This window comes from Lytechinus variegatus, chromosome 5, assembly GCF_018143015.1.
Source record: "Lytechinus variegatus isolate NC3 chromosome 5, Lvar_3.0, whole genome shotgun sequence".
In the NCBI taxonomy this organism is placed as follows: Eukaryota; Metazoa; Echinodermata; class Echinoidea; order Temnopleuroida; family Toxopneustidae; genus Lytechinus; species Lytechinus variegatus.
In genome coordinates this window covers 28,443,963-28,471,923 of record NC_054744.1, presented here as the reverse complement: position 1 = coordinate 28,471,923, position 27,961 = coordinate 28,443,963, and the positions used below count along the sequence as shown (strand labels likewise).

Genomic DNA, 27,961 nt, shown 5'->3' with positions numbered 1-27,961 from the left:
CACTTTATTAACCTTATTAACTTGATACGAGTCTCGGGCATCTTGGTTAATGAAAGGTACACAGTGTTTTAATTCTCACCAAACTGAACCACGTGATAGAAACCAAAATCATTCACACTATTCATAACTCGCTTTACTCTTGTGGTCAGCTCCCCAGTGACTCGGCAAGCTCTTGCAGAACTCGCAGCTTGTATTAGAATTGCGGGAACTCGTGTATGGAGATATACATGTATGCTAATTTATGCAAATTTCCCTGATTTGCAAAGAGATTATGATGAGTTGCTCACGAGTATAGCGAGTCTACTTTGAGTTGTTCCGAGTTTGATCGAGTCTTTCAAGAGTCCTCAAGAGCTTGACAAAATTTGAAATTTTTAAAAAATTGTACAAGCTTACTACGACATCATTCGAGTTGCATCAAGCTGCCAAGAGTTGTTAAATAAGAGCTTTCCCGAGTTGCTGTGAGTAACAGAGAGTTATCACGAGTTGAATCAAGAGATATCGCGAGTAGCCCAAAAAATTAACTCGCACAATCTCTTACACCCCATTCTTCTTTGTGTGAACAATGCATAATAAAAAAAAAGCATTTAGTAGAAGGAATCAAATAGAAATTAGATATTAAGAACTAAGAAACGTGATACCTCACAACCATTACAAAGAACTGACTTGGGGAGAAGAATTTAATCAATTATATGCTTATATATAATTATATATTTAATCAATTATATACTTACATAATTCGCTTCTGTTCTTTCAGATTTTGGTTTTGCTCAGCATATCACAGAGGACGTACAGACAGACATGCTGCGTGGATCACCCCTCTATATGGCCCCTGAGATCATAACAGACAGGATTTACAATGCAAAGGCCGACCTCTGGTCAGTCGGGGTCATAATGTTTGGTAAGAATAGCCATAAATTGTTGATTGGTCTTTGATTACATCATCTACTTTCTATTTCTTTTCATTTCAAATCATCAAACCGTAAATTGTCATAATCCATTATTGTTTGATAAAATCGCCATTTAGTCCATTGTCATTTCATGTATTTTCCAGTTAGGCTATACCCATCTCACCTAAATCCACTTGATCTAACACCATTTACAATTAGTTTGATGAACTCTTTATGATAACTCTTTATGAAGAAAATTTTCATTTAAACAGTGTAAAATATTGCATTTATTAGACAAAAGAGACAAAATAAGACCATCTTGGCATAAGACTAAAGGCTGACAATTAGGTTAAATAGGTTTATTTGGCAACACCTTTGTGAATTTGGGCCCAAAAATTATTTTGACAACAATATTGGACAGGAACACTCAATATGTGAGTGAACATGTATTTGGACCTTTTCTTACTTTTCTATTTAGAGAGTAATCCTTTCAAATAATATATTCGAAGTCTTGATGTATGCTGATACCAGGCATTCATTAATTTTCTGACTAAATCTTTCCACCATTTTTCCTCTCTTCATTATTTCTCAGAATGTCTTTTCGGTGGTCCACCCCTTGCTTCAAGTTCCTATGCCCAGCTAGCTGAAAAGATTAGAAGTCCTAAACCTATTGAGGTAAGCTCTATACAAGGCCTGATTACTTTAAACCTAGCCATTGATGATGGCATTGATTTTAAAGATTGATTGCATTGAATATACTGTGTGATATATCATAAAAACCAGCCCCACAATCAATCGCTAAGTTTTGTGTTACAGGCTACGGTGACTTGTGTGTAATTTTTGCCATCAAGGACCGGGGTGGATGGGGCTTAACTGAGTAAGCATTGACCAACCTACTCTCAGCAAAAGTGTACAGTTTTCAGACATTGCAACACATAGTAAAAAAAAGGTCAAAAGTTGTACAAAAGCCTCCTGACATGATCATGAAAGTTCATACTTATGTGTTTGATGAAAATACATAATAACTATCAATTAAGCCTTTAGTACCCTAAAATTTTGTGGTAACTCAAAATTTGTGTTGAGAACAAAATCTCAATCAAGAGATAATCTTAGTTTCTTCAGAGGTATCTTGAACATGTCTGTATAAATTTAATCACATTTTTTCTTCCTGTTTTTTTTTTCATATGGACAATATGTGCAACGCATCAAAAATAGGGAATTTTGAAATAGAACTTTTGAAATGTTAATGTACATATTTGGTTTCATATAGGTGGGGAGCATAGATATGTGGCCATTGTACAATGTTGAGATTACCAGCATATTTTTTTTATTTGAGTGTCATTTTAAGTGTTGATGGTTACCATGGTAATGTGGATAATGATCTATTATTCATTTCTTCATAACAAATTAAAATTACATTGAAATTTCTGTTGTCTCTTTGCTTAACCATTCTCCTTTGCATAGGGATCGCATAATTTCATACCTTTTTTGTTGTCTTTCACAGATTTTTGTTAGAACACTTTACAAAAATGAAATAAACGTCAATGATAAAAGTGGCTACTACATTGTAATATAGCGCACAGGTTTTCCTATATTTTCATGTCTGGATCAGATTCCTACGTTCGTTGAAACGTCTGATTGCTGTAGAGATCTCCTATCAAGACTTCTGAAAAGAGATCCAGGAGAGAGGATAGACTTTGATGAATTCTTCCACCATCCCTTCATCGATCTGGAACACATGCCATGCCAAGATTCACTTGATAAAGCTGTAAGTTCAGGCCAAGTAGAGCATTGTCACTTTTGTCTTGTCTTAAGTCTTTGCCATGTCTTTGCGGGGAATTCTGTGGCAAAAGCGCTATGTGTATGTTCATAAGGGCTTCCCTGCATTTGCCATTGTTTTGTCTAATAAGTCTGAGAATTGGAAATGAAAGACCAACTGGGGGATTCCCTTGTTAAAGCCGCAGACAAGGTACCTTAGTGTATTGGGGTAATAGTGTCTCCCAGATTAGGGCAAGTCCAAGGGGGTGTTTCACAAAGATTTAAGTATGACTTAGAGTCGCACTTAAATGCCGACACGTACATCATATGCAACCCGCAATGTTATTGATCAATTCGCAGTATTGCACGTCCTCTTCGCATGATGTGACCAATGCGGTCATGCCTTTTACACTGCACGCAAGTAGACATTTAAATGCAACTCGAAGTTATACTGTAATCTTTGTGAAACACCCCTCAGGTAGGTTGATATTTTAAATATTTTTTGAAGACAAATAGATACTATTACAAAATTATCATATGGCACTGCATAATTCAATCACTGAGATCAAGATTGTGTGATATGGCAACATTTTTTTAAAAGAAATTGAATCTTTTGAACCCATCCCATATCTAACCCACTATTGTAGTTGTACAAGTAAGACACCATTTCCATTTCTTGCCTGGTAGACTGCCAATCTTTGTTATCCATAAAATGGTACATTCTTGAAACAGAGGTGTGAAACTACATTTATCATCCATTTTAATATATTAACCAATTATAGTGTTTACTAGCATTTCCTCGTCTCACATCAAAAGTTCTAAATTTTCTTTCACACGACAAATTCAGGTATCCATCATTGAAGAAATTCCTGCAAAAACAAGTTGAAATCTCCCTTCTACATAATACACGTGAATGGACTTGGCAGGGATTTTCAATTGGGGGGGAGGGGTTTTGCTTTGTGTTCTGGTATGGGTAAAACATGTATGAAGAAGTGATATCTTAGAGAATGATATTATAAATTGTTAGGCATTTGTATAAATTAAAAAAAAAGAATACAAAAATGAAATAGACATTGTATGCAGCGTTCTCGCCAGAAAAAAATTCACCCATGTCGGGGACTTGTGCTGCCACTCCTGGGGGGTGGGTGCGGGAGGGGGGGGTTCACCCCCCCCTGGCGGAGCGCGGAAGCGACGGCCTTTTCATCAAATAGAGAGACGCTAAGGAAGCCCCATTGTGGCATATTTTTAAACCCACACAAATGCACATAAATGCTGGGAGTAAACATCGATTGATCAAATGGTTCGATTGGCATGCCGCCAATCACCAATCGATTAGCAAAATTTACACAAATCGAATGTTCGGCAGATCCCGATTATGACATTGGGAGAACTCAAATACCAAGGTAATAATAACAAAATGACAAGAAAACAATGATGACACTTCATACAGGTTTAAAAATTATGTTACCGAGATAATTTTTCAAAAATAATCAATGATTGTATTACATTCACAGTTACACACCAACATGAAAGCGCTCCGAATTTTTTTTAATCCCACCCGACCTTGCCCTCGATACACAAAATGAGTTCATTGTCTGCGTGCACAAAACAATAAGAAAACACACAACCAAGCTCACTTGAGCTGATTGGACCTTCGGATAGCCAATGAAACTTTTGGGGAAACAAAGAAGAAGGCAGTGGTTCCCTTATCAGGAGAGGTCATGACTTCAGAAATAAATTGACCCCTCCCCATCTCTGTGTGTGTGAGGGAGAGAGAAAGATAAGGGTGGGAGCCGGAGAATTCCTTTCATGTTTCAAAACAATAATGCAACCTTTTTTCTATCCCCCTCACACAATGAAAACTACATTCCAACATGCGCCCGTCTTCACCGGTACTTTCTCGACTAGTCTCCAAAAATAGACCCAGTTATACATGTAGTTTCAAATGATAAAAAATCGTAATTTTAAAAGGTATTTCAAATTAAATATTTTGCAAAATATTTTTTTGAAATACATGTGTAGAATCGTGGGCAGTGCCACAAGTGGGGGCGGGGACATGGTGTGGGCAAGGGATGAAATTGTTCAAGAAATGCTCCACCTGGGGTCAGTCTCAAAGAATAGTTCATGAATGAGTTGTTTACATCTTTGGGCTTTGGACTGGCTGATCTGGGCTGATTCATTCATATGCAGGGGTGTGGCACTTGGAGGGATGCATGCATAATACCAGAGTACCAGCATGGATTTAGGAAGGATTTTCATTGGAACAATAAACTGAAAGTTTTAATCTCATTTCATGTAGTTTCTTTTGATATAAATATCATGGAGAAGGGGAAAAAGGTCCTACTTTCATTTATTCTAAACATGTGACTTTGATGGAGATTTCACCATAAAGTAGGTCAACTATTGTGACTTAAAAAAGACCTGATTCCCGACAAACAATTGAATCATTCGATTATTTTTTCAGGAAATAATTGAATGGTAAAAATGACAATCGTCCCAGGCCTAACATCCATGCACCATAGCGGTCACGCACAGTTCTCAAACTCCTTTGCTATTCGTTCATTGTGTGCAGAGAGGGCGGGATAAAATGGCAAAAACAATACAACTCCTTTGCTATTCGTTCATTGTGTGTATAGAGGGCGGGATAAATGACAAACACAGTACAAGTACATGTTCCTTGTATATACAATGCATTTATTCCAAGTTCCACTCCCATCATATCAGTAAGCGCAGCTACCGGTAGGTCATGGAGCATAGCCGATGTGATGTGCGGGGCAGACGGGGGAATAGGCAACGGAACGACCGTACCGTGCCGTCATATGCCCGCAATAGCAGCCGCGAGCTAGCTGGGCGCCTTGCCACTTTCCTAGCTGTAGTAGGCCTGTAAGTGGTCTTAAGTTGGTGGGACTTCGGCGCAACCCGATAAATGAAGTTGATATCACTAAGATGAGTTCATGGAGTGTATTATTTTTTTCTGAAAATTTCCATTTAATTTTTCCACGCATGTTGCCACACATGTCGCTGAAATTTTATGCATGGTTCCACTTGGTCTCCATTTCCGCACGCATGGTGTTTGAACCATGCGTATTATACACTGGCGAGAACGTTGATTGTATGTCATTTTATAGAAATCAATGAAATTAGTAGCATAAAGAAGTGCACAAGGAAGCCAGGATCATAACACAATAACAAAATAAAACAAATATCTCATTGACAGGTTCAATCAAATATTAAAGGAAAGGGTTGATATAGAATGGTGTACAGTACATGGTGGGAATTACGACAAATTATTAAAGAAGTGTAGTTCATCCCACATTTTACAGTGTGCAGGTGTATTTTTTTACATTTTGAATTTTTATGAACTTATCATTTTTTTTTCATTTTAGAGAACAAATGTAATGGATGCTGTGAAATCTGATCAGAAAGGAGAATGGAAAGAAGCAATCAGGCTTTATCTCAAAGCCATGGAGTATTTCATCCCTGCTGTCCAATGTGAGTATTTAAGTATCATGCCACAAGGTGAAAGATAAAGGTCGCAGAGGTCATTATGTTCCTGAAAATGGCTTGTTCTCACGCTATTAAGTAAAGAAATGTTTGACGGTTCTACATACTTCAAAAAATTGCGTACATGTATGCGTATGTTACTGACGATGAATCGATTAGATTCTGTGTGTTTGTATTTTAGTAGGAATCTTGCTACCAAACACTGCTGTATTCCTGCATTTCCCATTGTTTTACATGTGTTAAATGGAATTTACAAAGCGAATTATGAGCATATTCTATTACTAATTTTTATAACTTTTACACTTTTTATTAATATACATGTTAAAAACTTTCATAACTTTCTCATTGTTTGTTCAATATTGTTCAAACTTTCACTGATCTACTTGTCTGATTTTTATTTTTCTTCCCTTTTAAACACTATTATTTGATTATTGATTTCATTTCTCTCTTTAGATGAGCAAGATCCCACCAAGAAAGAAGCTCTAAGAACGAAAGCCAGTGAGTACATGAGGAGAGCCGAAGAGTTGAAGGGATTATTAAAACCAAAGAAGACATCTTTGAACGACTCCATCCAGAGTGACGCTGAGCAAGCATGCAGTTCTTCCACCGAATCAGGGCCAGTGTATGATATCCATCTGTTAGGTAATGATAATGATTTTCTGCTTTTACATTTGCTTAGGTACCTTTTCAAAAGTAAGAACTGCATTTTTTCACGTTTCATTATATATAAAACAATGGCGCTATGAAAGGGCGTATATTGCCTTAAGAGCGGGATTCCTGCCAAAAGACACAGCACATACGTTTTTACAAGGAAAGTCCATCAGAATGATGCCTTACAAAGTGCTTCACATATACTTATTACCCTTGTCATTTGATCCTGGCTTGCCCGCAACAAATTCATCCAATCTGTCCGCTCCCGGAGGAGCATTTTTTAACAAGAGTTTCCAACTCAACACGAGATAAGTGTTGTATGTGAGCTTCATTATTAAATGTTGAAAGGTTATTTTAGTGAAAAATATAAAAGTAAACTGCATTTGTCAAGATCATGAACATTGTAGAGTTGAGATCTAATTGATAGAACAATGTGCATCCTTAAACATGTATGAAAATTATCTGTATGTAACTCCTTGACCAATTACACTGTGAAAGGGTATTTCATTCTTGCCTTCTTCATTTCCTGTTTCGTGCTTTTTTTGTCTATCTTCAACAATATCATCATTCATTTTGAGATTTTATCTCATTCCTATTTTTTTTCCAGATAAAATGGCTAATGGTAACCCAGAAATGAAAGTTGCTGTGAAACTTGTCAAAGATGCAATAAGAGAGGTAGGCAGAAAAGAGAATATTCAGGAATTCTGGAATATTTAAGTTTAGCAGACTGATGTAAAAGCCATTCAACTTTATGAACAACAGTGATTGGTCAGATAATTCACACAGGGCGTACACTACTGCTTATTCATTAATTAGATGTTGGTATCGCAAGAAACTTTCAATCGAATGCAATTCAATTTCAGATCCTAAAATCAACCACAAGTTTTTGTTGTTAATTGCAAATGTATGATAAAAAGCTAGTCTCTCCATGCATCAACAAAAATAGATTGATATGTTCTTGTTCAAATTGATCTTTCACTTGTGAATTTGCAATTGATTGCAAAGTTTTTCTTGCTGCACCCAATGAGTCGCTATACTGTACTCTTTGTGAAAAACCTCCCAGTTCTGTGCTGCCAAATCTAATTTTCAAACATTTTGATTCTTATCAGCTAAGCTTGAAATCCAACCTTTGTAGATTAGAACCCTTAGTGTTAAATACAGTGTGAACAAGGTAGTATTTTATCAAAGCCTGTACATGTGCATCATCTGTGTTTGCAAAGGAAACATGTATGTAAAAGTGTATCTTTAACAATACCAGACACATATATGTAACACACATTAAGGGTATTAAAAATGCAATAAATCTACTAAAGGGTTTCAAAGTAATTTGTATCAAAGTTTGGAAGATTCATGGAAAGGATAAGAAATTCAATAGGTTGTCAGGACTAGAAGGTCTGATCCCTTTGAGATAAGAACAAAGCAAATACTTTGGTTGAAATAGGAGTGGAAAACCCGCAACAGCAGAGGAAATTCCTGGCAATTTTTTTTTTTTACATTTGGTATAGTTTGCATTATTTGTTTTATTCTAGGACATCGGTGAAGAATATCAGATTGCACTTGACCTCTATGAACAAGCTCTCGCTCACCTAATGCCATTATTACAAGGTGAGTCTACTAGCACCGGTTGGTCCTTCTCCAAAGTGTATAGGAAACATGTAGTTCATTTGTAACTTAGGAATGGTTGGCATTGGACGTTTGCATGTAAGTCAGGTGAAAGGGGTTTTTGAGAGATGAAAGAAGAGACAATTTATTTTAGCAATTTTCTTGCTAAATTCTAAAAACAATAAAATTTGTGAGAGAGCTCATAGAATTCGCTTCAATTTTAATACAAAATGCAATCCAGGTTTTGATTCATAGAGCTGTTCCTATTTTATGCACAACTTTACACATTACTGGTGATCTAGTATAATAAATGTGTATTTGTACTGTAGTTATTGAGTTTCTGTTCACTTAATTAGAGTAACATAACATTCCAAAGTCAAATATATCACAAAGCATGTTGATCATAATAATTCATAATAAAATAGAAGATATTATGAATTAGAACTAGATAGAAATGACCTTTCCAAAATAAGTGAAAAAAGCACAGAATGGCTTGCCATGACTGCCCAACTTTTACAAAAGGAAGCAAGCGACACATCTGTCAAATTTGAGTTATTGTTGTTTCTGAAACACCCTTTGTCTGTTGCACATTCGGGCAAAATTTTGGGAAGATATGATCAATCTAGATATTGAAAGAAATATGCTGTAAAATTGCATTGTAAATGACAAACACACAATGCTCATTTACAACAAATAATACTTTTGTTACTTGCCTCCTTTCTCCAAAGTATGGCAGATGAATAGCTATAATATGCATTTATGAGAGGCAGAGCCCATGAGACCCTTTTTCAACATGTAGTGGTAAAACGTAATTGGTATGTAAACTGATGGAGAGGACGAAAGACAAGCTTTAAAAATATATGGGCAATTCCACAGGTTGGTGGACATGAGCTTAAAAAATCAAATTCAATATTTTCTTGAATTTGTTAATACTTTAAGTCCTTCATACATGATAGTTTCAGGAACAAGAAATAAAAAGTTTATTTTCATATGTATACTTTGGGAAAAAATGGTCAAAAGTTGTGTCTTCCATTCTGTACCAAAATACAAGAAAAATAGTGAAAAATGAAATATGCCTTTTTACCATTTTGTTGTTGCAACAGCATATCACTTTATATATTTCTGAAGTTTAGAAGAGTCAAATTACTTAAAATACACAACAGCTTTTCAAGTTAATTTGTAGTACTCATTCAAAAATAAATATTGCAACCTGCTCAGGTGATGTAACGTGAGTAACCGAAAAAACTGACTTTGTTTTCTGAGAGAAAAATTCTTCACAGTTAATTGGTGGGATTTTAAATTCTCTTCCTTCAAACAATCTTTGACACAGTGATGACTATCAAAATCATTAAAAAGTCCAATTTTTTTATAAAAATGATGAAGAGAAACTGTAACGTGAGTAACTTTGTAACGTGAGTAACCATTATGTAATGTGAGTAACCAGTAAAAATTATTCAGTTCGGTAACATTTTCTGTGGGATGTCAAGTTTTAAGTCTCATGGTGAGTTGTGAAGTTATTTTTGATTAATTAAAAGCAAAATGAGTGTACACCTCTTTGATGTGACTCTTTGTTCATCAAAATATCAGTGGTCATACAATCACACAAAAAATTGAATATTAGTAGATGTATTCACAATGCGAGAGTGCATTAGTAAGACTTGGTTTCGATTAACCAAACTTTAAAGAGTGTTCGAACAACACATTAAATGCCCTTACCTGTAACCCTATCTAGGCCGGGGTATTTTGGGAGTTGATATGGCCCGGGGGGAGGGGGGGGGGGTTGGGGGCGTCCCAGCCCCCCCTTTAGATCTCGGCCATTGGCCGCATGATCACGCCGAAAAATTTGCGCGCAGGTTGTCTTGGACATGGTCTAACAATACAGTAATTTCTTTCATACAGATTGGTATAAAGCGATTATGCTAATTTATGCATAATTAGTAAGCGAAATCATACTTTTCCCTCCTACTCCCTAATAAAGCTCCAATTGTTCAAATTTTTGGTATAAAATCTCTTTTTGATGTTCCTAGCAATGCATTTTACACACATAATTGAATTTTTAATGACATGTGTGTTGTTAACCATACATGGACAGGATGTAACGTGAATAACTGTAATGTGAGTAACCATATTATCTGCACCCCAAGTAAAACCCATGTGTTCTTTATTTTTTTAAATTATATACAAAGTTTGTCTCCCTAATATACTTCTTTGAAATGGATATAATCAACTTTCATAAATAGCATTGTATGAGGAGACTTTTCACTTATGTTGACTTTTTATTTTATGCATGTCCAAATCATGTAATGTGAGTAACCGACACATTTCAAAGATTTGCCAGGAGCATAATAAAAATTCCCAAGTTTTGATTTTATACAAAGGATAGTCAGACTGTGTACTTTGTTGTGAAAAGGAGATGTTTAGTTTCTATCAATAATAATGGAGTTACAGCTCCAAGTATGAGTCAAGGTGTCTCCAAATGTAACGTGAGTAACCGTGGAATAGCCCATTATATGTAAAACCAAAAATCAAAACTAATGAGAGATAAAAAATGAGAGAAAATCATTATACCAACTAGTCAAGAATAGAGGGCAATGAAAGAAAACAGAGAGAATGGATTATTGTATTGTGGTTTAGCAGCAAGCTAATGGGTAATCATTTATTTGGGTTCATCTGCTTTTAAGTGAAATTCCACTATTTGTAGATCGAATTTCTTGTTGAAATCAAGCATTTATAAAGAAAAATTGTATTATATTATTTAGCATGAATACAGAGAGTAGCGATTGATCCAATCAATTGTAACTATGGAAATCCATCAGTGTCATAATTTTTTCTACAATTTTTTTCTAAATGTCCTTTGTAAACAGGCGAACACACCAAATTGTCAAGAAAACAATGGCATTTGAAGTGCTATTCCACGGTTACTCACGTTACATTTGGAAACACCTTGACTCATACTTGGAGCTGTAACTCCATTATTATTGATAGGAACTAAACATCTCCTTATCACAACAAAGTACACAGTCGGACTATCCTTCGTATAAAAACAAAACTTGGGAAATTCTATTATGCTCCTGGCAAATCTTTGGAATGTGTCGGTTACTCACGTTACATGATTTGGACATGCATAAAATGAAAAGTCAACATAAGTGAAAAGTCTCCTCATACAAGGCTTTTATGAAAGTTGATTATATCCATTTCAAAGAAGTATATTAGGGAGACAAACTTTGTATATAATTAAAAAAATAAAGAACACATGGTTTTTACTTGGGGTGCAGATAATATGGTTACTCACGTTACGGTTACTCACGTTACATTTTGTCCATGTATGGTTAACAACACACATGTCATTAAAAATTCAATAATGTGTGTAAAATTCATTGCTAGGAACATCTAAAAGAGATTTTATACCAAAAATTGGAACAATTGGAGCTTTATTAGGGAGTAGGAGGGAAAAGTATGATTTCGCTTACTAATTATGCATAAATTAGCATAATCGCTTAATACCAATTTGCATGAAATAAATTACTGTATAGTATTGTAGATTATGTCCAAGACAACCTGCACGCAAATTTTCGGCGTGATCGTGCAGCCAATGGCCGAGTTCTCAAGGGGGGCCTGGGAGCCCCCCCCTCCCCCCCACCCCCCGGGCCATATCAACTCCCAAAATACCCCGGCCTAGATAGGGTTACAGGTAAGGGCATTCAATGTGTTGTTCAAACACTCTTTAAAGTTTGGTTAATCAAAACCAAGTCTTACTAATGCACTCTCGCATTGTGAATACTTCTACTAATATTCAATTTCTTTTGTGTGATTGTATGACCATTGATATTTTGATGAACAAAGAGTCACATCAAAGAGATGTACCCTCATTTTGCTTTAATTAATCAAAAATAACTTCACAACAAACCATGAGACTTAAAACTTGACATCCCACAGAAAATGTTACCGAACTGAATAATTTTTACTGGTTACTCACATTATATGATGGTTACTCACGTTACAAAGTTACTCACGTTACAGTTTTTCTTCATCAATTTTATAAAACAATTGTACTTTTTAATGATTTTGATAGTAATCACTGTGTCAAAGATTGTTTGAAGGAAGAGAATTTAAAATCCCACCAATTAACTGTGAAGAATTTTTCTCTCAGAAAACAAAGTCAGTATTTTCGGTTACTCACGTTACATCACCTGAACAGGTTGCAATATTTATTTTTGAATGAGTACTACAAATTTACTTGAAAAGCGGTTATGTATTTTAAGTAATTTGACTCTTCTAAACTTCAGAAATATATAAAGTGGTATGTTGTTGCAACAAAAAAATGGTAATAAGGCTTATTTCATTTTTCACTATTTTTCTTGTATTTTGGTACACAATGGAAGACTCAACTTTTGACCATTTTTTTCCGAAGTATACATATGAAAATAAACTTTTTATTTCTTGTTCCTGAAACTATCATGTATGAAGGACTTAAAGTATTAAAAAATTCAAGAAAATATTGAATTTGAATTTTTAAGCTCATGTCCACCAACCTGTGGAATTGCCCCAATGAATTTATGTAATTTACGTCATATCTAGAAAACATTTTGAAAATTCATGCGTTTCAGATGTTGACATTGCTGGCTGTCCATAGTTTTGATTGATCGCATCAATGACAACTCTTTGTGAGACAGGGTCCAGGTCTTCAGCTGTTATTTGTAAAGTCTTTTGGAATGTAGTGCTTGAAATTACAAACAGCTTTATGAAGCACCCAGCAGGAAAAAGTAGAACAACTATTCCATGGTCTTTGTAGGTTTGCTTGGTGGAGTTTATAGTGTGGAGAAGGTGTACGGTTAACCATGTATGATATGAAGAAGGGACTGTCCATCTTCAGGAGACGGACAGTCAACCTGCCTGAAACGTCGAGTAACCTCTCTTCACTTCATCCTGCTACCACTCAAACCATCGCTCCTCAAGCCATATACAGCTCATCTCATCTGGATTACAGTCCTTTTCAGGACTTCACTCACTTTCCTCTTTTCATCCTTTCTCGTCTTTCAGTTTCAATCTTTCTGCTTGTATTTCCTTCCCTTCTTCATATTACGCATGGTGAACCGTAAACCTTCTCCAGATCCATGTATACAAATGATGCATGGGTTAGAGTGGGTGCACAAGGTAACTTTGGCATGGTTTAGACCATAATGCCAAAGTTACCGTGTGCACACAGTTCCTCTGACCCACGAAAGAAACCCATGCATCATCTGTTTCATAGAATGGAAAAAAATTATTGAATAAACCACAAAAATTAATGATTTACCGGACGTATGATTTATTTACCGGATGCATGGAAATTCCAAAATGTAATGCAGACAATTTGATAACCCTGGCAAACATAAGTATGGGCTTAACTGGATCATTTTGCATTCTTTATTTGATTCATTCTGCCTTGATCAAAAATTCAAAATTTTGACATGAACAAGCGTAACAGTACATGCGTGATGACATCACAATGACCTTTGCGGGCGATAGCTTGTTTACAGTGGATATCGTTTTGATTATCGGGATATCCGATATTGTTCATGCAACCCAGTAAAAATTCTTCCATAGCTCTCAACCAATCAGATTGCAGGGATTTTCTCATCCATTCTATAATACATATTAATAATAGTAATAGTATATTTACCCTGGGTAGCCACTTCAGTTCCGAAAACTGTTCTCCCAGCGGGCCTTGCTATTATTAACCCGGCTTTACCCGGGCTGCGTAGTCTCTCAAGCATTCAAGGAATTAATCCTGCTGGGTACCCATTCACCTCACCTGGGTCGAGTACAGCACAGTGTAGATAAAATTTTGCTGAAGGAAAACATGCCATCGCTAGGATTTGAACCCACGACCCTCTGTTTGGAAGGCAAGAGTCTGAACCACTAGACCACGACGTGCCCACATACATAGTTAGACACCAAGAGCCTAGAAATTCACAAGAAATGAGTGCTGTTAAGATGTATGATAGAAAGAACATGAGCTCAATTGAAATGTTGAAATTGGAAGGAACTGTAGTGGACATGGAATAAAGGAGAATGGGCCACGTGTTGCGGAGGGAAGAGGATGAACCTGCAAAAAGATCCTAGGATTTGGGAGTAGATGGCATGAAGAGGAAAGGGGAAAGACCAAAGATTACATTGAAAGAAGTGGTGAAGAAGGAAAGTGGGAAGGTTGGTTTGAACGGGGAGGATGCTCAAGACAGAAAGAAGTGGAAGGAGGGAGTGGAAACATGGTGCAAGGGTCAGTAACCCTTATGAGCAGGGGGAAAAACGTAAATCAGACGTAAATAAATGATGAACCAGAAAGGCCTGGGGGAGTATGAATTATGCTTGCCTGCATCTGTAGATCTTGATTTTGGACTACCATCGTAGCTGGTCAAAGTTTTAATTCCAAAGTCAAAACAACTCACACTCAGATATCACATAGTCCCATTTTTAAATGGTGTTACATGACTGTAGACTTGGAAAGTAGAGCCATTGGATAGAAAAATATCAAATATTCATTTCAAAGATGATCTACCAGGTGGTATCCTGCCACAAGCTTACTTCAATTTCAAGCTCAAATGATGGTTGAAAAAATTAACATTCAGTGGGATGAAAATTTTGACTTGGGTATTGATACAATCTAGTTTGAATGCGGTTCCATAGATCACTATTTCAGGAATGTCTTACCTTTCAAGAAAACATTACCTTCTCACATGCTTTAGAATATTTATGTGGTATTCTAAGAACTGAATATTATCATATTACCATCTGAATTATTAATAGTGTTGTATTACTCGTTTTCTGAAGTTGCCTGAGAACTCATTTCAAAATTTATGATTGATGCTTCATTATAATATTTCTCTTATCTGCTTTATACATAATAATAGATACTAATAATACATGAGATTTGTATAGCGCACTTTCCATCTTGATTACCGGTAGATGCTCAAGGTGCTCCAGAGCAGAACAACAAAAACTATTTACATATAATACATGTCTGAACAATAAGACAATGTCTATCAAAAAGCTCTCATATACAGGCATGTTTTCAGGTTGCCCTTGAAGGTGGTCACTGAAGTCTGGATTTTCAAACTCTGTGGATTTCTTTATAATGATAATCATTCATAACTTAAAAATTAAGTTTGATCTCCCACTGCATTATCTTGCATCACCAAAATCATAAATCTGAATTACTCAGCATAATTTATAGCAATGATATGGACTTATTCTGGGTATTTAATTGTTTATTACATTTTTTCCCTATCTGGTGTTATGTGTGTCAATGTTTTGAAGTTGGAAGTCGAGGGGTGGTTACTAGAGACAATAAACAGCAAATTAAGACAATTCTGCACCACGTCGGTTCAAGGAAATACAAAGATGTTATCCTTACAATGAGCAAATTGGCACTCACTGATTGGATCATACATGATCTATAATGCAAAGAGTGAGCCACAGTTGACCAACATGACACTTCTTCACTAATTCTCATTCTGAATTTCCCAATATGATTGTTAGACATTTAGAGATAATTGATTGAAAATTTTCCTCGCATTATTATGGACTATGGACTGATTCCTCTTCCCTTCTCCTTGTCCTTCAACCTTCCCCCCCTTCTCTCCCACTCCCCCTCTCTACCTCTATATCTATATTCCCCTCTCCCCTTTTCTTCTTTTCTCTCTTCTTCCCAATCTGTTCCATACCCTTTCTTTTTCGTCAGTCCTTGCTTTCTCATTCTCCCCATTGTAATCTCTAAATTTCATTCCAACCATTCTTGTTTCATTTATGTATGCCATAATAATTACTGTATAACAAACTGTAATTGGTCTCAAAAGTTGCGCAAGACTTGAAAGTAAAAAGTCAGCGAGCGGCGCGGTCAAAAAATTTCACACGGCAAAAGTATCGCGCGATTCGTTGAGGGGGGCCTATGAGGCACCCCCCGGCCTAGATAGGGTTAAATGTATAGCTTACTGTATTCATTTTATGTTGCCCTGTATCACATTCATCTAGAACTGATGATCTGGGCCAATTATTGTACTTGATTCCATTTTTTATGAATAAAAGGTGATTTATAAAAAAAAATTCTTGCCTTTTGAATTTGGAAAAAAAATCCAGTGAAGTGCAGTTCATCCTTTATCTCTCCTCCCCCTCCCTCCCTCCCTTCCTTTCTCCCTCCCTCCCTCTCCCCCTCCCTCTCCCCCTCCCTCCCTCCCTCCCTCCCCTTTTTTCTCACTACATGTACCTCTGTCTCTTACTCCCTCTCTCTGATTTTCTTTTTATTCCTTTGTCTCTTTCTCTTCCTGTCTCATAAAAAAGTCCATAAAACAGTATTGTTGAATAATAATGAACCCATATGACTGAGGTTATTACACGCTATACCTTATATAATCTTGCTTTTCCAAGTTTTCATAGCTTTGATTCCACACTTTTAATATTGCAGTGGAACAAAAGGGAAAACGGAGAGATCTACTGTTGAAGGAGACAGAGAAATGCATGAGCAGAGCCGAGGATTTAAAGCAGTATATTGAGGTAATCTTTCATCAATCTTGGCATTGACTGTAGGCAGCCTGTAGGCGGTTGCCATAGACTTAATGTGTTTGTTTGTCCGTCCTTCCCTTTTTATTGTGCAATATGTCTCACCTACTTTGTACATGGTTGTCAGAAACTTGATGTTCTTGGGTTGTCCAACCATCCCATTTTTTTGTTTTTGTGATAACTAACTTAATATCATTTGACTTTTTAAAGTCAAATCCAAATTTAGTCCACTGTAGAGGGCCCCCATTTCATAAGAAGTTGCTATGATTGCAATTCTTACTGGAATATATTCACCTTTTATTTGAACAAACAATCAAAAAGCTAAATTTTCACTATTATAGTAGTTGACATTCCAACAAGACTTGCCATTATACAAGTAGCAAGTTTCTTTCAAATTAACTGGGCCCTAATTAGATTTTACATTTTGATTGACAAGGTCAAAGTTCAATTATCACATAGTTTATTATTTGAAAATTTTGTGTGTAATACATTTATGTCTTGCAATGGTGGAGGCATAAAGTCTTACCTTGTATTGTCAAAAATCTATCTACCGGTAGTCAATATATAGTTGATATCGTTCATGCTGAAAAAAAATCAATCAACTTCATTATCAATTTACTTATATGATTTTGTGACTCAAGTTTCTTCAATATTTAAGAAATTTGAAGTGCACTATGGGATAATTTTTTTTGATGAAATGCTTAAAGGACAAGTCCACCTCAAAAAGAACTTGATTTCAATGAAAAGAGAAAAATTCAACAAGCATTACACTGAAAATTTCATCAAAATCGGATGTAAAATAGGAAAGTTATGGCATTTTAAACTTTCGCTTGTTTTCAACAAAATGGTTACATGAACAAGCCAGTTACATCCAAATGAGAGAATTGATGACATCACTCACTCACTATTTCTTTTGTACTTTATTATATGAAATATTCTTTTTCTCGTCATTGTCATGTGAAATGAAGTTCCATTCCTCCCTGAACACGTGGAATTCCATTATTTTAACATTTTGTGCTTTAGGCAAGGAGGTCCTAATCATCAAATTTGTAAAAAATGAAATATTGTATAATTCAAACAATAAAAAACAAAAGAAATAGTGAGTGAGTGACGTCATCGACCCTCTCATTTGGATGTAACTGGCTCGTTCATATAACTATTTTGTTGAAAAATAAGCGAAACTTTGAAATGTCATAACTCTCTTATTTTACATCCGATTTTGATGAAATTTTCAGCATTGTGCTTGTCTGATTTTTCTCTATTGATTCAAATCAACATTTTTCTGAGATGGACTTGACCTTTAAAGAGACACTGTAGATGTTGATGTACAGTACATATACAATGACTTTTGGTAATTCATTACACTGGATTTTATTCTTTATCTCTTCATCTGTTTTTGGTTTTTATTTACATAATTCACATTTTAACAGGGGAATTGCACATCAGTGATGTAAATGTTAAACCAATGTTCAAGATTCAATATTCTTTTATTGGTAAATGTACGAATACAAAGATATTTGGTTTCCCATGGCAATAACCATATATGTATACTCAAAGTTGAAAAGTACAAAATACCATAACAATATTAAAATATTTTACGTGATCATCAAAGTATATTGTTAATATATGTAACTGTCTGCATTTACTTGAATAAAAGAATTTCAAAGAATGTCATTCAAAATTCTGTTAATTGTATATAAATCATTAATCGGTCAAGCCCCACATTACAATACAGAATTACTCAAACTTAAAAAAGCCCAATCACAGTCGAAGCCTGCAAAGTTCCACAGATAAATTATTGTTTCAGATCCCATTTCACAAAACAAAAGTCACACTTGGTGATCGTGCATTTGCACTTGCTGCCCCCAAACTATGGAATAGCCTGCCGATTGATATAAGAAGCTCTCCATTCTTGCCTCTCCTCAAATCAAAATTAAAAACATATCTCTTTAGTTAAGAAAATATGCTGTGTAGAAATAAGTAAAAAGAGTTCTGAACAAGCGCAGCTGAATATATCCATAAAAGTTGCGCTATACAAATTAATGTTTATTAGTTATTAATACCCCTAAAAATCATAATGCATGTGGATGAGGATAAAAGGTCTGCATGCTGCTATAATATCCACCCATCCCAGTATATGTGAAAAACATTCATCATCTTTTTAACACAATAAATGTAAAAGAAATCGATTACATAATGTAACACTTGTATAACGCATAGTGAAAGTAATGTTACACATTTATGAGATTATTGTGATGCGGCCAATGTGAGGATATTAACAATATGTGACGGGCATGAGGTGCTTGTGCAAACTTGCTTTTACATAATATTGTGGATACACAAGATGCCTACATCATCTCTAGCATCACAAATTTAAAAATGTGCATTAATTGTCTTATAAAACCGGTCGGCAGAAATAATTTGTGATGAAAAGTTTGTTCAACTCCCTCAAAGTATTCTAAGCTTGTACAGATGGAAAGGTCACATTTTCTTTCTTGTAACGACACAGGCATATATGCACCTTAATCGCACAAGTGCAATAAATTCTTCTAATAACATTTCCTCTGAAAGAATGCCTATTTCAGATGGCGTCTCAGCTTTAAATGCACTATGGGGAATATGATCCATCAGAAATTTACAATGCTGCATTGAAAAAGGCATGACGGGAAGGTTGTGTGAAATCAAAGCATTTCAAACATTCTTTAAACTACATCCTTAGTATTACTAAGAATTATTTGCGGCATATGTCATCATTCCTTTTTGTTATTCATTCTACATGTATCGCTCTCATCCCTTCACTTATCAGATTGAAAAGATGAAACCGATGAGACAATCTTCATTGGACAGACACATACAAGGCAATGACCATAGCAAGGAATGTAAGTCGTTCAATTATTTCAGTTTCATTCCATTTGATGCCAATACCCTTTTCAGGTTAGATAATGTCATTAGTGACTGACTAGCCACCCTGAAACCAACGGTAAGTTGCCCAAAATGTAGTTTTATATTCTTATTGAACGTGAAAAAGTTTTCAAGATTTTTTTCGGTGCGGCACAGCAACGGCAAACAATCTGTCCCCAGACGAAGTAGCAGTTTTTAGTCTAGCCCACAGAGTAGCATTGCGGCCTGAAAGCACAGTCTATTAAAGTTTAACATTATAATTTTATATGTGACTTGGTTGGCAGCTGAGGTCACATAAAGAATGTGTCATTTACAATGCCTAGACGTGCTTGAAAGCTTGTATTATTTCAGACTATGTTCATTGTCTATTGTTAGCCATAATGCCAAACAATACACTCATAGAAAAATTATAAATAAAAGCTTCCTACATGAATGGCAAGTATTAAAAAGAAATATCTGTAATGACTGCTGGGAATATCTCAGATATGGCGATTCATGGATACAGCAGAGGAGCTAGTTCCAGAGACATGGTTCCGCAGCAGCAAATGATGTGGTCCTGGGTTTGGTCTTGCCAACAGAGTGGCATCATTGCCTATTAAAGCGCAGTCTACACCTTTCGGTACTTTTACAGAGATTAGGTCCTGTTCCACTTAGCTCCACAAAGAGACTGAAGGCTTGCTTCGTAATATGCCATTGTGTCATGAGGATCTGATACAAACAACAAAACAAATGAATGTTAATGTACATGATGTGTGGTCAAGCTTTTGTTTCAAATGATGCGCATCAAGTTTGAATATTTATAAGGTCATCTACAAATTTTACACTCTGATTTGTTAAAGCTCAAATGAATAGATCAAAATAAATTTTGAGGCATTTATTAGCTAGTTGCATGGAACAAATCACAAGCACGTGTTACGGTTTAAGTACAGCAGATCAATGAATATCTGATGATGTTCTGGTAAGAATCGAATAGCCCTATACTTCGTATTGGATGCTGAATTCAAGTTGCGTATTGGGTGCATGTTGGCTGCTGAAATTTGTTTCAAGTACATGTAATACAGTAATCTACAGATCACCACTGTTAATGGGGAAGCAAAAAACTCATTATTGGAATGAGTTCCCAAACTGATGGTGATTTGTGTGTAGCTTTATTCAAACCAGTGCTGGATCATGGGTCTGTGAGGTGGCAAATATGACAAATATGACAATTATGATAAAAAGGTTTATAACTTCAACCAAAAAAAACAGAAATCAAATTGGAGGCTCAGTTCTAATATAGAGGAGAACTTTGGCATAAAGGGGAGCCCCTGCATCTACGATTGCAACTGTGTAAATATTGAACATTCTGCATTACTGTATGCCATTTAACACATTTTTCATCCAAATGGAGTACTGTTTTGATGGTAATGAATTTGCATCGAGTAGCTGGTCAGGCTAGCTCAATCGCTTATTCTAGATATTGACATGTGAGGGAATAGAAGAAGAGAATAAATAATAGTAGAAAATCTTTTAGAATCTTTAGAATGCACATGTCAGGACGAATTGACTACCTTTTTTGGTGTGGCCAAATGACTCTGGAGTCTTGGAAATCAAACACAATGGCCCGAATTCACAAAGGCGGTTTTGAAAACCACCGGTTGAACCCATGGTTTATGCAGATTTTCTGTATAAATTACGCTTATTTACCACGTATATTAAAAAATGTCCAATGCTGATGCACACTTTTGTCATAGTGCGCCAAATTGACAGCTGTTGACATGGATAAGTACTCTATTTTATTCACGAGTCCACTCTTTTGAATTAATGAGCCCACTTTTAAAACTGTGGACTCATGAATGAAATAGCGTACTTTATCCATGGCAACAGCTGTCAAAGCTGTCAAAGCGTGCATCAGCATTGGACATTTTTTTATATACATGGTAAACAAGTGGAATGCCTCTGGCCGTCTCACCTGCATCACGCAGATCAACATAGCAGCAGTGCTGACTTTGAAAACTACTATAACTCGCACAAGATGTTCAGTGATACTTGGTTACTCTTATTTCCACGTTTTATGAACTAGACCAATACACTTACAGAGATAAGATGGTAATTCAACAAATACCCCCAATGTGGCCAAAGTTCATTGATCTCACATGACCTTTGACCTTGATCATGTGGCCTGAAACTTGCACAGGATATTCAGTGATACTTGATTACTCTTATGTCCAAGTTTCAAAAGTCAGATCAATAAACTTGCAAAGTTATGATGGTAATTCAACAGATACCCCCATTATGGCCAAAGTTCATTGACCTTTGACCTTGGTCATGTGACCTAAAATGCACACAGGATGTTCAGTGATACTTGATTACTCTTATGTCCAAGTTTTATGAACTAGACCAACATACTTTCAAAGTTATGATGGTAATTCAACAAATACCCCCAATTCGGCCAAAGTTCATTGACCCTAAATGACCTTTGACCTTGGTCATGTGACGTGAAACTCATGCAGGATGTTTGATGATACTTGATTAAGCTTATGTCCAAGTTTAATGAACTAGGTCCATATACTTTCTAAGTTATGTCATTTCAAAAACTTAACCTCAGGTTAAGATTTGATGTTGACGCCGCCGTCGCCGTCGAAAAAAAGCGGCGCCTATAGTCTCACTCTGCTATGCAGGTGAGACAGTAAGCGTAATTTATACAGGAAATCTGCATAAACCGTGGGTTCAACCGAGGGTTTTAAAAACCACCTTTGTGAATTCGGGCCAATTTATCATAAAAAAGATTACAAATTTCTACTGGCTCAAACTAGGGTTTGGAAAATATTCATCCTTGGCATTTCATTTGCAATTAACTATAATGTAAATAAATGAACACCAATAAAATTTGTGTATTTTTGTTTAAAGTCACATGAATTGGATTTCCGAATGCATTAATCAAAGTAGACATAAATTGGTTAATGTAGACCATATTAAATTCCATATGGATAAATTGTTTGATCTAATATGTTTTGTTTGATCTATTGAGCTTGTTAATATTTCTGGGATTTGATCATTTCTCTGATCTAATTATGGAGTGTTTTCCCCAGAGTATTTGAAACATTACAGACTTGGAGGCAATGTTACAGTCTCAGATAACTGATAGACATGTACTTACAATATATGCATCTTTTTGTTTTCATCTCCTGTGTAGAGAGAGTAATATTTTTTTGATAAATGCCTGTGGTGATTAGATATTTGCTATGGTTTTTATGATCAGTGATCTTTTGCTATATTAGTGAAACTAATCCCAAATGACAGTAAATCATTGTATGAAAATCACATGTTTCAATCAGACATGATTATGATTACCTCTGGGACCCACCTTTAACATAAAAAAAGCTATAAAGGACTTGCGCAAGAGCATATATTCACAATCCCATTTGTAGAGTTAGGCATAAAACTAGCATTTAGCCAGGTGTACAGTTAGGCATTAGGCAGGAATAGAGTTAAGCCTTCATAGAGTTAGACATGTATACAACTATCCAAATTGCGTACTTTTGGATTAACAAAATAAAAAGGTATACTTCTTGGGCCAATTTCTTATCTCACCAGTCCAACCTTGCTACATTGCATAGGCCTACATGTACATGTAGGAGCCTTAAGTACATTACATGTATGGAAATTTCAGGGGGCGACGGGCCTTTTTACCCTTTGACAGCTTTTGAGGACATTTTTGGGGCTCTTTTTGATTGACATCATTAATAAAGCTCATAAAAAGATAATGTACCTTTTTTTCACCAGAATGGTTTAGATTAAGTTTTTCCCTCTTTTCTGCATAGAATATTCAATGAGTAAAGTTCAAAGTTATGTGGCAGCTAAGACTTTATGGTGTTGCGTATTTGTTGAGTATTTTGTGCACTTTAAGCACAAGGACATCCTTTAAGCATTCATTTTCATACATGTATACAGGTGTTTTATTTAATTGGCACACATCACAAATAATATTTGAACATGTACTTTAACTCGGGTTATTGACGTTATCTTAATGAATGCTATAGATGAACTTCTTCATGCTTAATGGGTTACCAATTATAATTAAAACTGAATTAAAAAAAGATAAAAATGCAGTGAACCCCATCAGATTATGCACTCTTCCATGCTGAGTGTTGAATGGAGACAACAACAATACAATGTTCAACCAGCCCAGAGAAACAAACTTTGTTGAATGTAATATTTTATCACCTGATTTCACAATTAAATACTGTATCTATTGAAATGGCAGAACTTGAACACTTGAAATATGTTCATTTTCTGGTGGAATTCATCACAACTTCAGAGCTCACCTGGCAATGAAAATTTGCTAAACAAGTTATCCACATGTAATGTGTGCACATGCAGGGCGTGCATCAGACACAACCGAGACAATACTAGAGGTTTATTCTTTGAATTATAGACAAGAAGTTTGAATAAATAAAATCCAGGGCGCATTGTGTGAAAAAAAGGTGAATGATCTGAGAGGACAAGTTTAATAGTTGCTCTTGCATAGTTAAAATGGAATTAAAACAAAAAGAACTCATAAAATTAAATCAAGGTGTAGTATGGGTATAAATTGCTCATTCATTGCTTTGAGGAATTACTTTGTTTTTACCAGGCAGTGTGCATCATGGCCCTGGGATGCGGGGCTGAAGCACCCCAAGATTTTCCTGATTAGGAAAGGTGTGGAAGGTGTGAAAAATTGAGAAATTTAACAAATTGACCTTCATGTTATAGTGAAACCCCTTTTTTAAAATTTATTTTTGCTTTTCAAATTTCTAGGGAACTAATTGACCTCAATTTGTAGTGAAAATCTGTTTTTTTTTCAAATTTGCATCAGCACCCCCAGTAAGAAAAAAAAATTGTTCCTAGGGCCCTGGATGTGTGATTGAAAGGCCGGGGCGAGATTATTTCATTATATGATGGAGGAGAAAACAAAATAGTGAGTTAATAATCATTAATATCAAAGGTTGATTTGCCTGTAGCTAAAGCTAAGGTTTATTGAAAGCTTGGGGTGCTTGTGTTGCTTTTTTTAATTAATGCTTGCAGTATTATCTGTTTCATTGTATTAGAGGAAAGTGATGGACAGTCCTGTTACCCTGCACTGTTAATAGAGTATTTGAAAAGCTGTGGGTTTCTCTTAAGGGTGTTTGAGTTATTTACAAAAGGTCACAGTTAGATTGTGCTTTATGTCTCTTCATTTGGTCACCAGAAGGTATATTTCATTTTGAAAAGTGTTTCAAAAATTGACTTATTTTCATCTTTACTTTAGGGGCAGTTGTTTTGTTATTTTTTTATGAATGGGAAGCATTTTCAGTGAGGACACTGCATTTGATAACTCACAAAATAAAAACCGCATGCAACCATGTGAAAGTGCTTTCGGTGTGAACTTTATCCATCACAAGGTCTATCAATTCAACCTGAAAATGTGGATGTTTCACTTTAGAAGATGAAAATGTGTTTTGTATTTTTTTAATTCTTTCACCACTACATTAATCAAGTTACATTGAAGTGAGAAAGGGTGTGTTTATGCTTCCATTGCGAGGACAGAATCAGCGATTTCAAACGTCGATTCAAAACGCCGATCGTAAACGTGGTTCTGGGAGTGCTGTTTATGCTTAACTTTTCAGAGCTAATCATGATCTCCAGCTGGCTTCGCATCGTAAAGCGAGGTCAAATTGGGCGCGCCTTTTTTCGAAGGTTTTTTCTGATTGTTGTTATTACGTGGAGATAAGCATGGAGCAATACGACTGTATTGCCCGCGGAGTTTCATCTCACCGGAAGCATGTACCAAATGACGTCATTTAAACACGTTTACGATCGTGGTCCTGTTTATGCTTCCCCAGAAAGCCTGATTCTGGTCAAACGACGTTTACAAACGCACGTATTTGTGAGTTTACGATCGGCGTTTTGAAATAGCATTTAAATGAAAGTAAGCATGGACGCAAACGTGTTTTGGACTAACCACGTTTGGAAACGCTGATTCTGGCCTGAAAAGTGGAAGCATAAACATGGCCAAAGTTGAATGATATTACATCAGCTATAAGGGGTTTACCATTGTGCTGATAATTGTCTTGGGGCTGCTGCCTTCCAAGTTGCCTAGAGACTGTGAAAGGTGCGTGGGGAGGTAGTATCTGATTAATGGACTATTCCAAGCCTTGAAATGTCACTACACCTGACCTTTCGTCTTTAAATGTGCAAGGAGATCCCTTTGTCTGTATGGATATTAATTTCCCTCTTCGACAATATGTGGAAAATGAAATGCCCAAAGTGGTCCTTCTTGGAAATCTCCTTGAGCGATTCTTATCTTTGTTTTTTTTTTAAGTAGACGTAACCAAGTCTTCATTTACCTAATAGCTATTACTCAGCTGTTATCTTTTAGGAATTACATGTAATGTAGGTCTCTTGCAACTTTTATTTAAATTAATCATTTTACATTGCCAAATATAGAACAGTAGGCTATCCCAAGTGAATGATGATTGCAAAAGGAAATGGAATTAGTCATGTGACCGCACATTCAAAGCAAGGATAGGGTGTTAACTACTAGTTACATTTAGAAGAAAGTTCTAGAGCTTGTTGCATGAGCCTATTGCCACACCAAACTCTGACCAACAAGATTATGCCATAAACACTTAAAACATAAAAAAACTTTTTGTTCAAGCAATAGGCCCTTAATCTTTTTTTTTCAAGAATCGCAGAGCAGAATGCATGAAAATACAGGTTTACATGAGGGTATTTTTTTATGAATTTCCATCTTGTCTAGTCCCATGGATTTTTATTAAAACAGCTTTTATTTATTTAAAAAGGTATTATAAAATGTTGTTTAAAGAGACACAAAACTTCTAGGAGTAGAAAAAAACATTGATTTTTTTGTTAAGTTTGAGAGGGAAGTGGAATTATCTCTAGCAGATGAAATCATACATATTTTTAAAAATGCTTCAACTTTACTAAGTCTTCAGTTAATTTTATTGTTTTATATACTAATTGATTTCTTAAGGAACCAGTTAGTCTTAGGTACAAAGTCTGGGAATTTTAGAAAAAATATATCCACCAGGTTTTATTCTGCATGTACAATGTATTGTCTTTTTTTAACTTTTGGATCCAATATAAACGAAGAAGTCTTTGATACAGCTGTTAAATCATTGTTTATCCAAAGCATACCTGGTCATAAGAGAGCAAGTCTTTAACAAATTATCAAATCATTTTCCAAAATTTATTTAGAGCTGCATTTAAGTGTGCCTTTTTGTCTCGCCCACTAGATTTGAAGGCGAGACTAAGGGATCCAAATGCCATCCGTCTGTCACAGACATAATGATACATAACTTTTCAACGATAAGTTGCTTTTCAATCAAACTCAAATTGTAGATGTACTAGGGACCTGCATGTTATGGTGCAGTTGTAGGTCACCTGGTAAGGTCATAGGTCATTTTGAGGTCAACGTCAAATTATACGTTGGGGTCAACATAAAAGTTTATGTGCAAGGCTCTCTTATCAACACATAATGTAACTCCGCAAACTTAAGTCACTTTTCACCCAAACTTGGGTTGTAGATGTACTTTGGAGACCTGCATGTTATTGCGTTGTAGGAGGTCCCATGTTAAGATCAAAGGTCTTTTTCAGGTCAACATTTAAGCTTACGTGCAAGACTCTCTTTAATATGATACATAACCATATTAAAGTCAGTTTTTCACCCAAACTTGGGTTGAAGATGTCCTTAGGAGACCAGCATGTTATCATGGTAAGGTCAAAGGTCATTTTCAGGTCAACTTTAAAGTTAACGTGTAAGGCATTCATTATGACACATAACTCTGCAACCGTAAGTCACTTTTAAACCAAACTGGGGTTGTAGAGGTACTTTGGAGAGTTGCATGTTATGCTGCAGTATGGTAAGGTCATTTTCAGGTCAACGTTTAAGTTTATGTGCAAGGCTCACTTTGGACAAATGTTATTCCATCCCAGTTATTTCACAATGAACTTTTGATGATGATGATGCACAGCATTTGTATAGCGCCATATATCTGTCAAAGACATTCAAAGGCGCATTGTAGGAGCCAGCCGCTTTTGATACAATTCTGTTGCGTGCCATCGCAAATCACGATATTTCTGGTTATTTCCACAAGTGGGTG

The 27,961-nt window shown here is 35.8% G+C and overlaps 1 protein-coding gene across 3 annotated transcripts in view; it reads left to right on the top strand.

The window, feature by feature from the left end:
- The window catches only part of LOC121415876 (serine/threonine-protein kinase ULK3-like), a 31,724-nt gene extending 11,135 nt beyond the window's left edge, over positions 1-20,589 (top strand). For 2 of the 3 annotated variants that reach the window (XM_041609250.1, XM_041609252.1), the window contains 9 exons: positions 755-898; positions 1,480-1,562; positions 2,500-2,655; positions 6,032-6,137; positions 6,603-6,791; positions 7,408-7,475; positions 8,330-8,405; positions 16,843-16,931; positions 19,744-20,589. In XM_041609250.1, the coding sequence (XP_041465184.1) occupies positions 755-898; positions 1,480-1,562; positions 2,500-2,655; positions 6,032-6,137; positions 6,603-6,791; positions 7,408-7,475; positions 8,330-8,405; positions 16,843-16,931; positions 19,744-19,896 (1,064 nt within the window). In that variant the 3' untranslated portion in view covers positions 19,897-20,589. Of the gene's footprint in view, positions 1-754; positions 899-1,479; positions 1,563-2,499; positions 2,656-6,031; positions 6,138-6,602; positions 6,792-7,407; positions 7,476-8,305; positions 8,406-16,842; positions 16,932-19,743 lie in introns of those variants that run through there. The other variant, XM_041609253.1, reaches the window with a different exon arrangement.
- Positions 20,590-27,961: the final 7,372 nt, after the last annotated feature.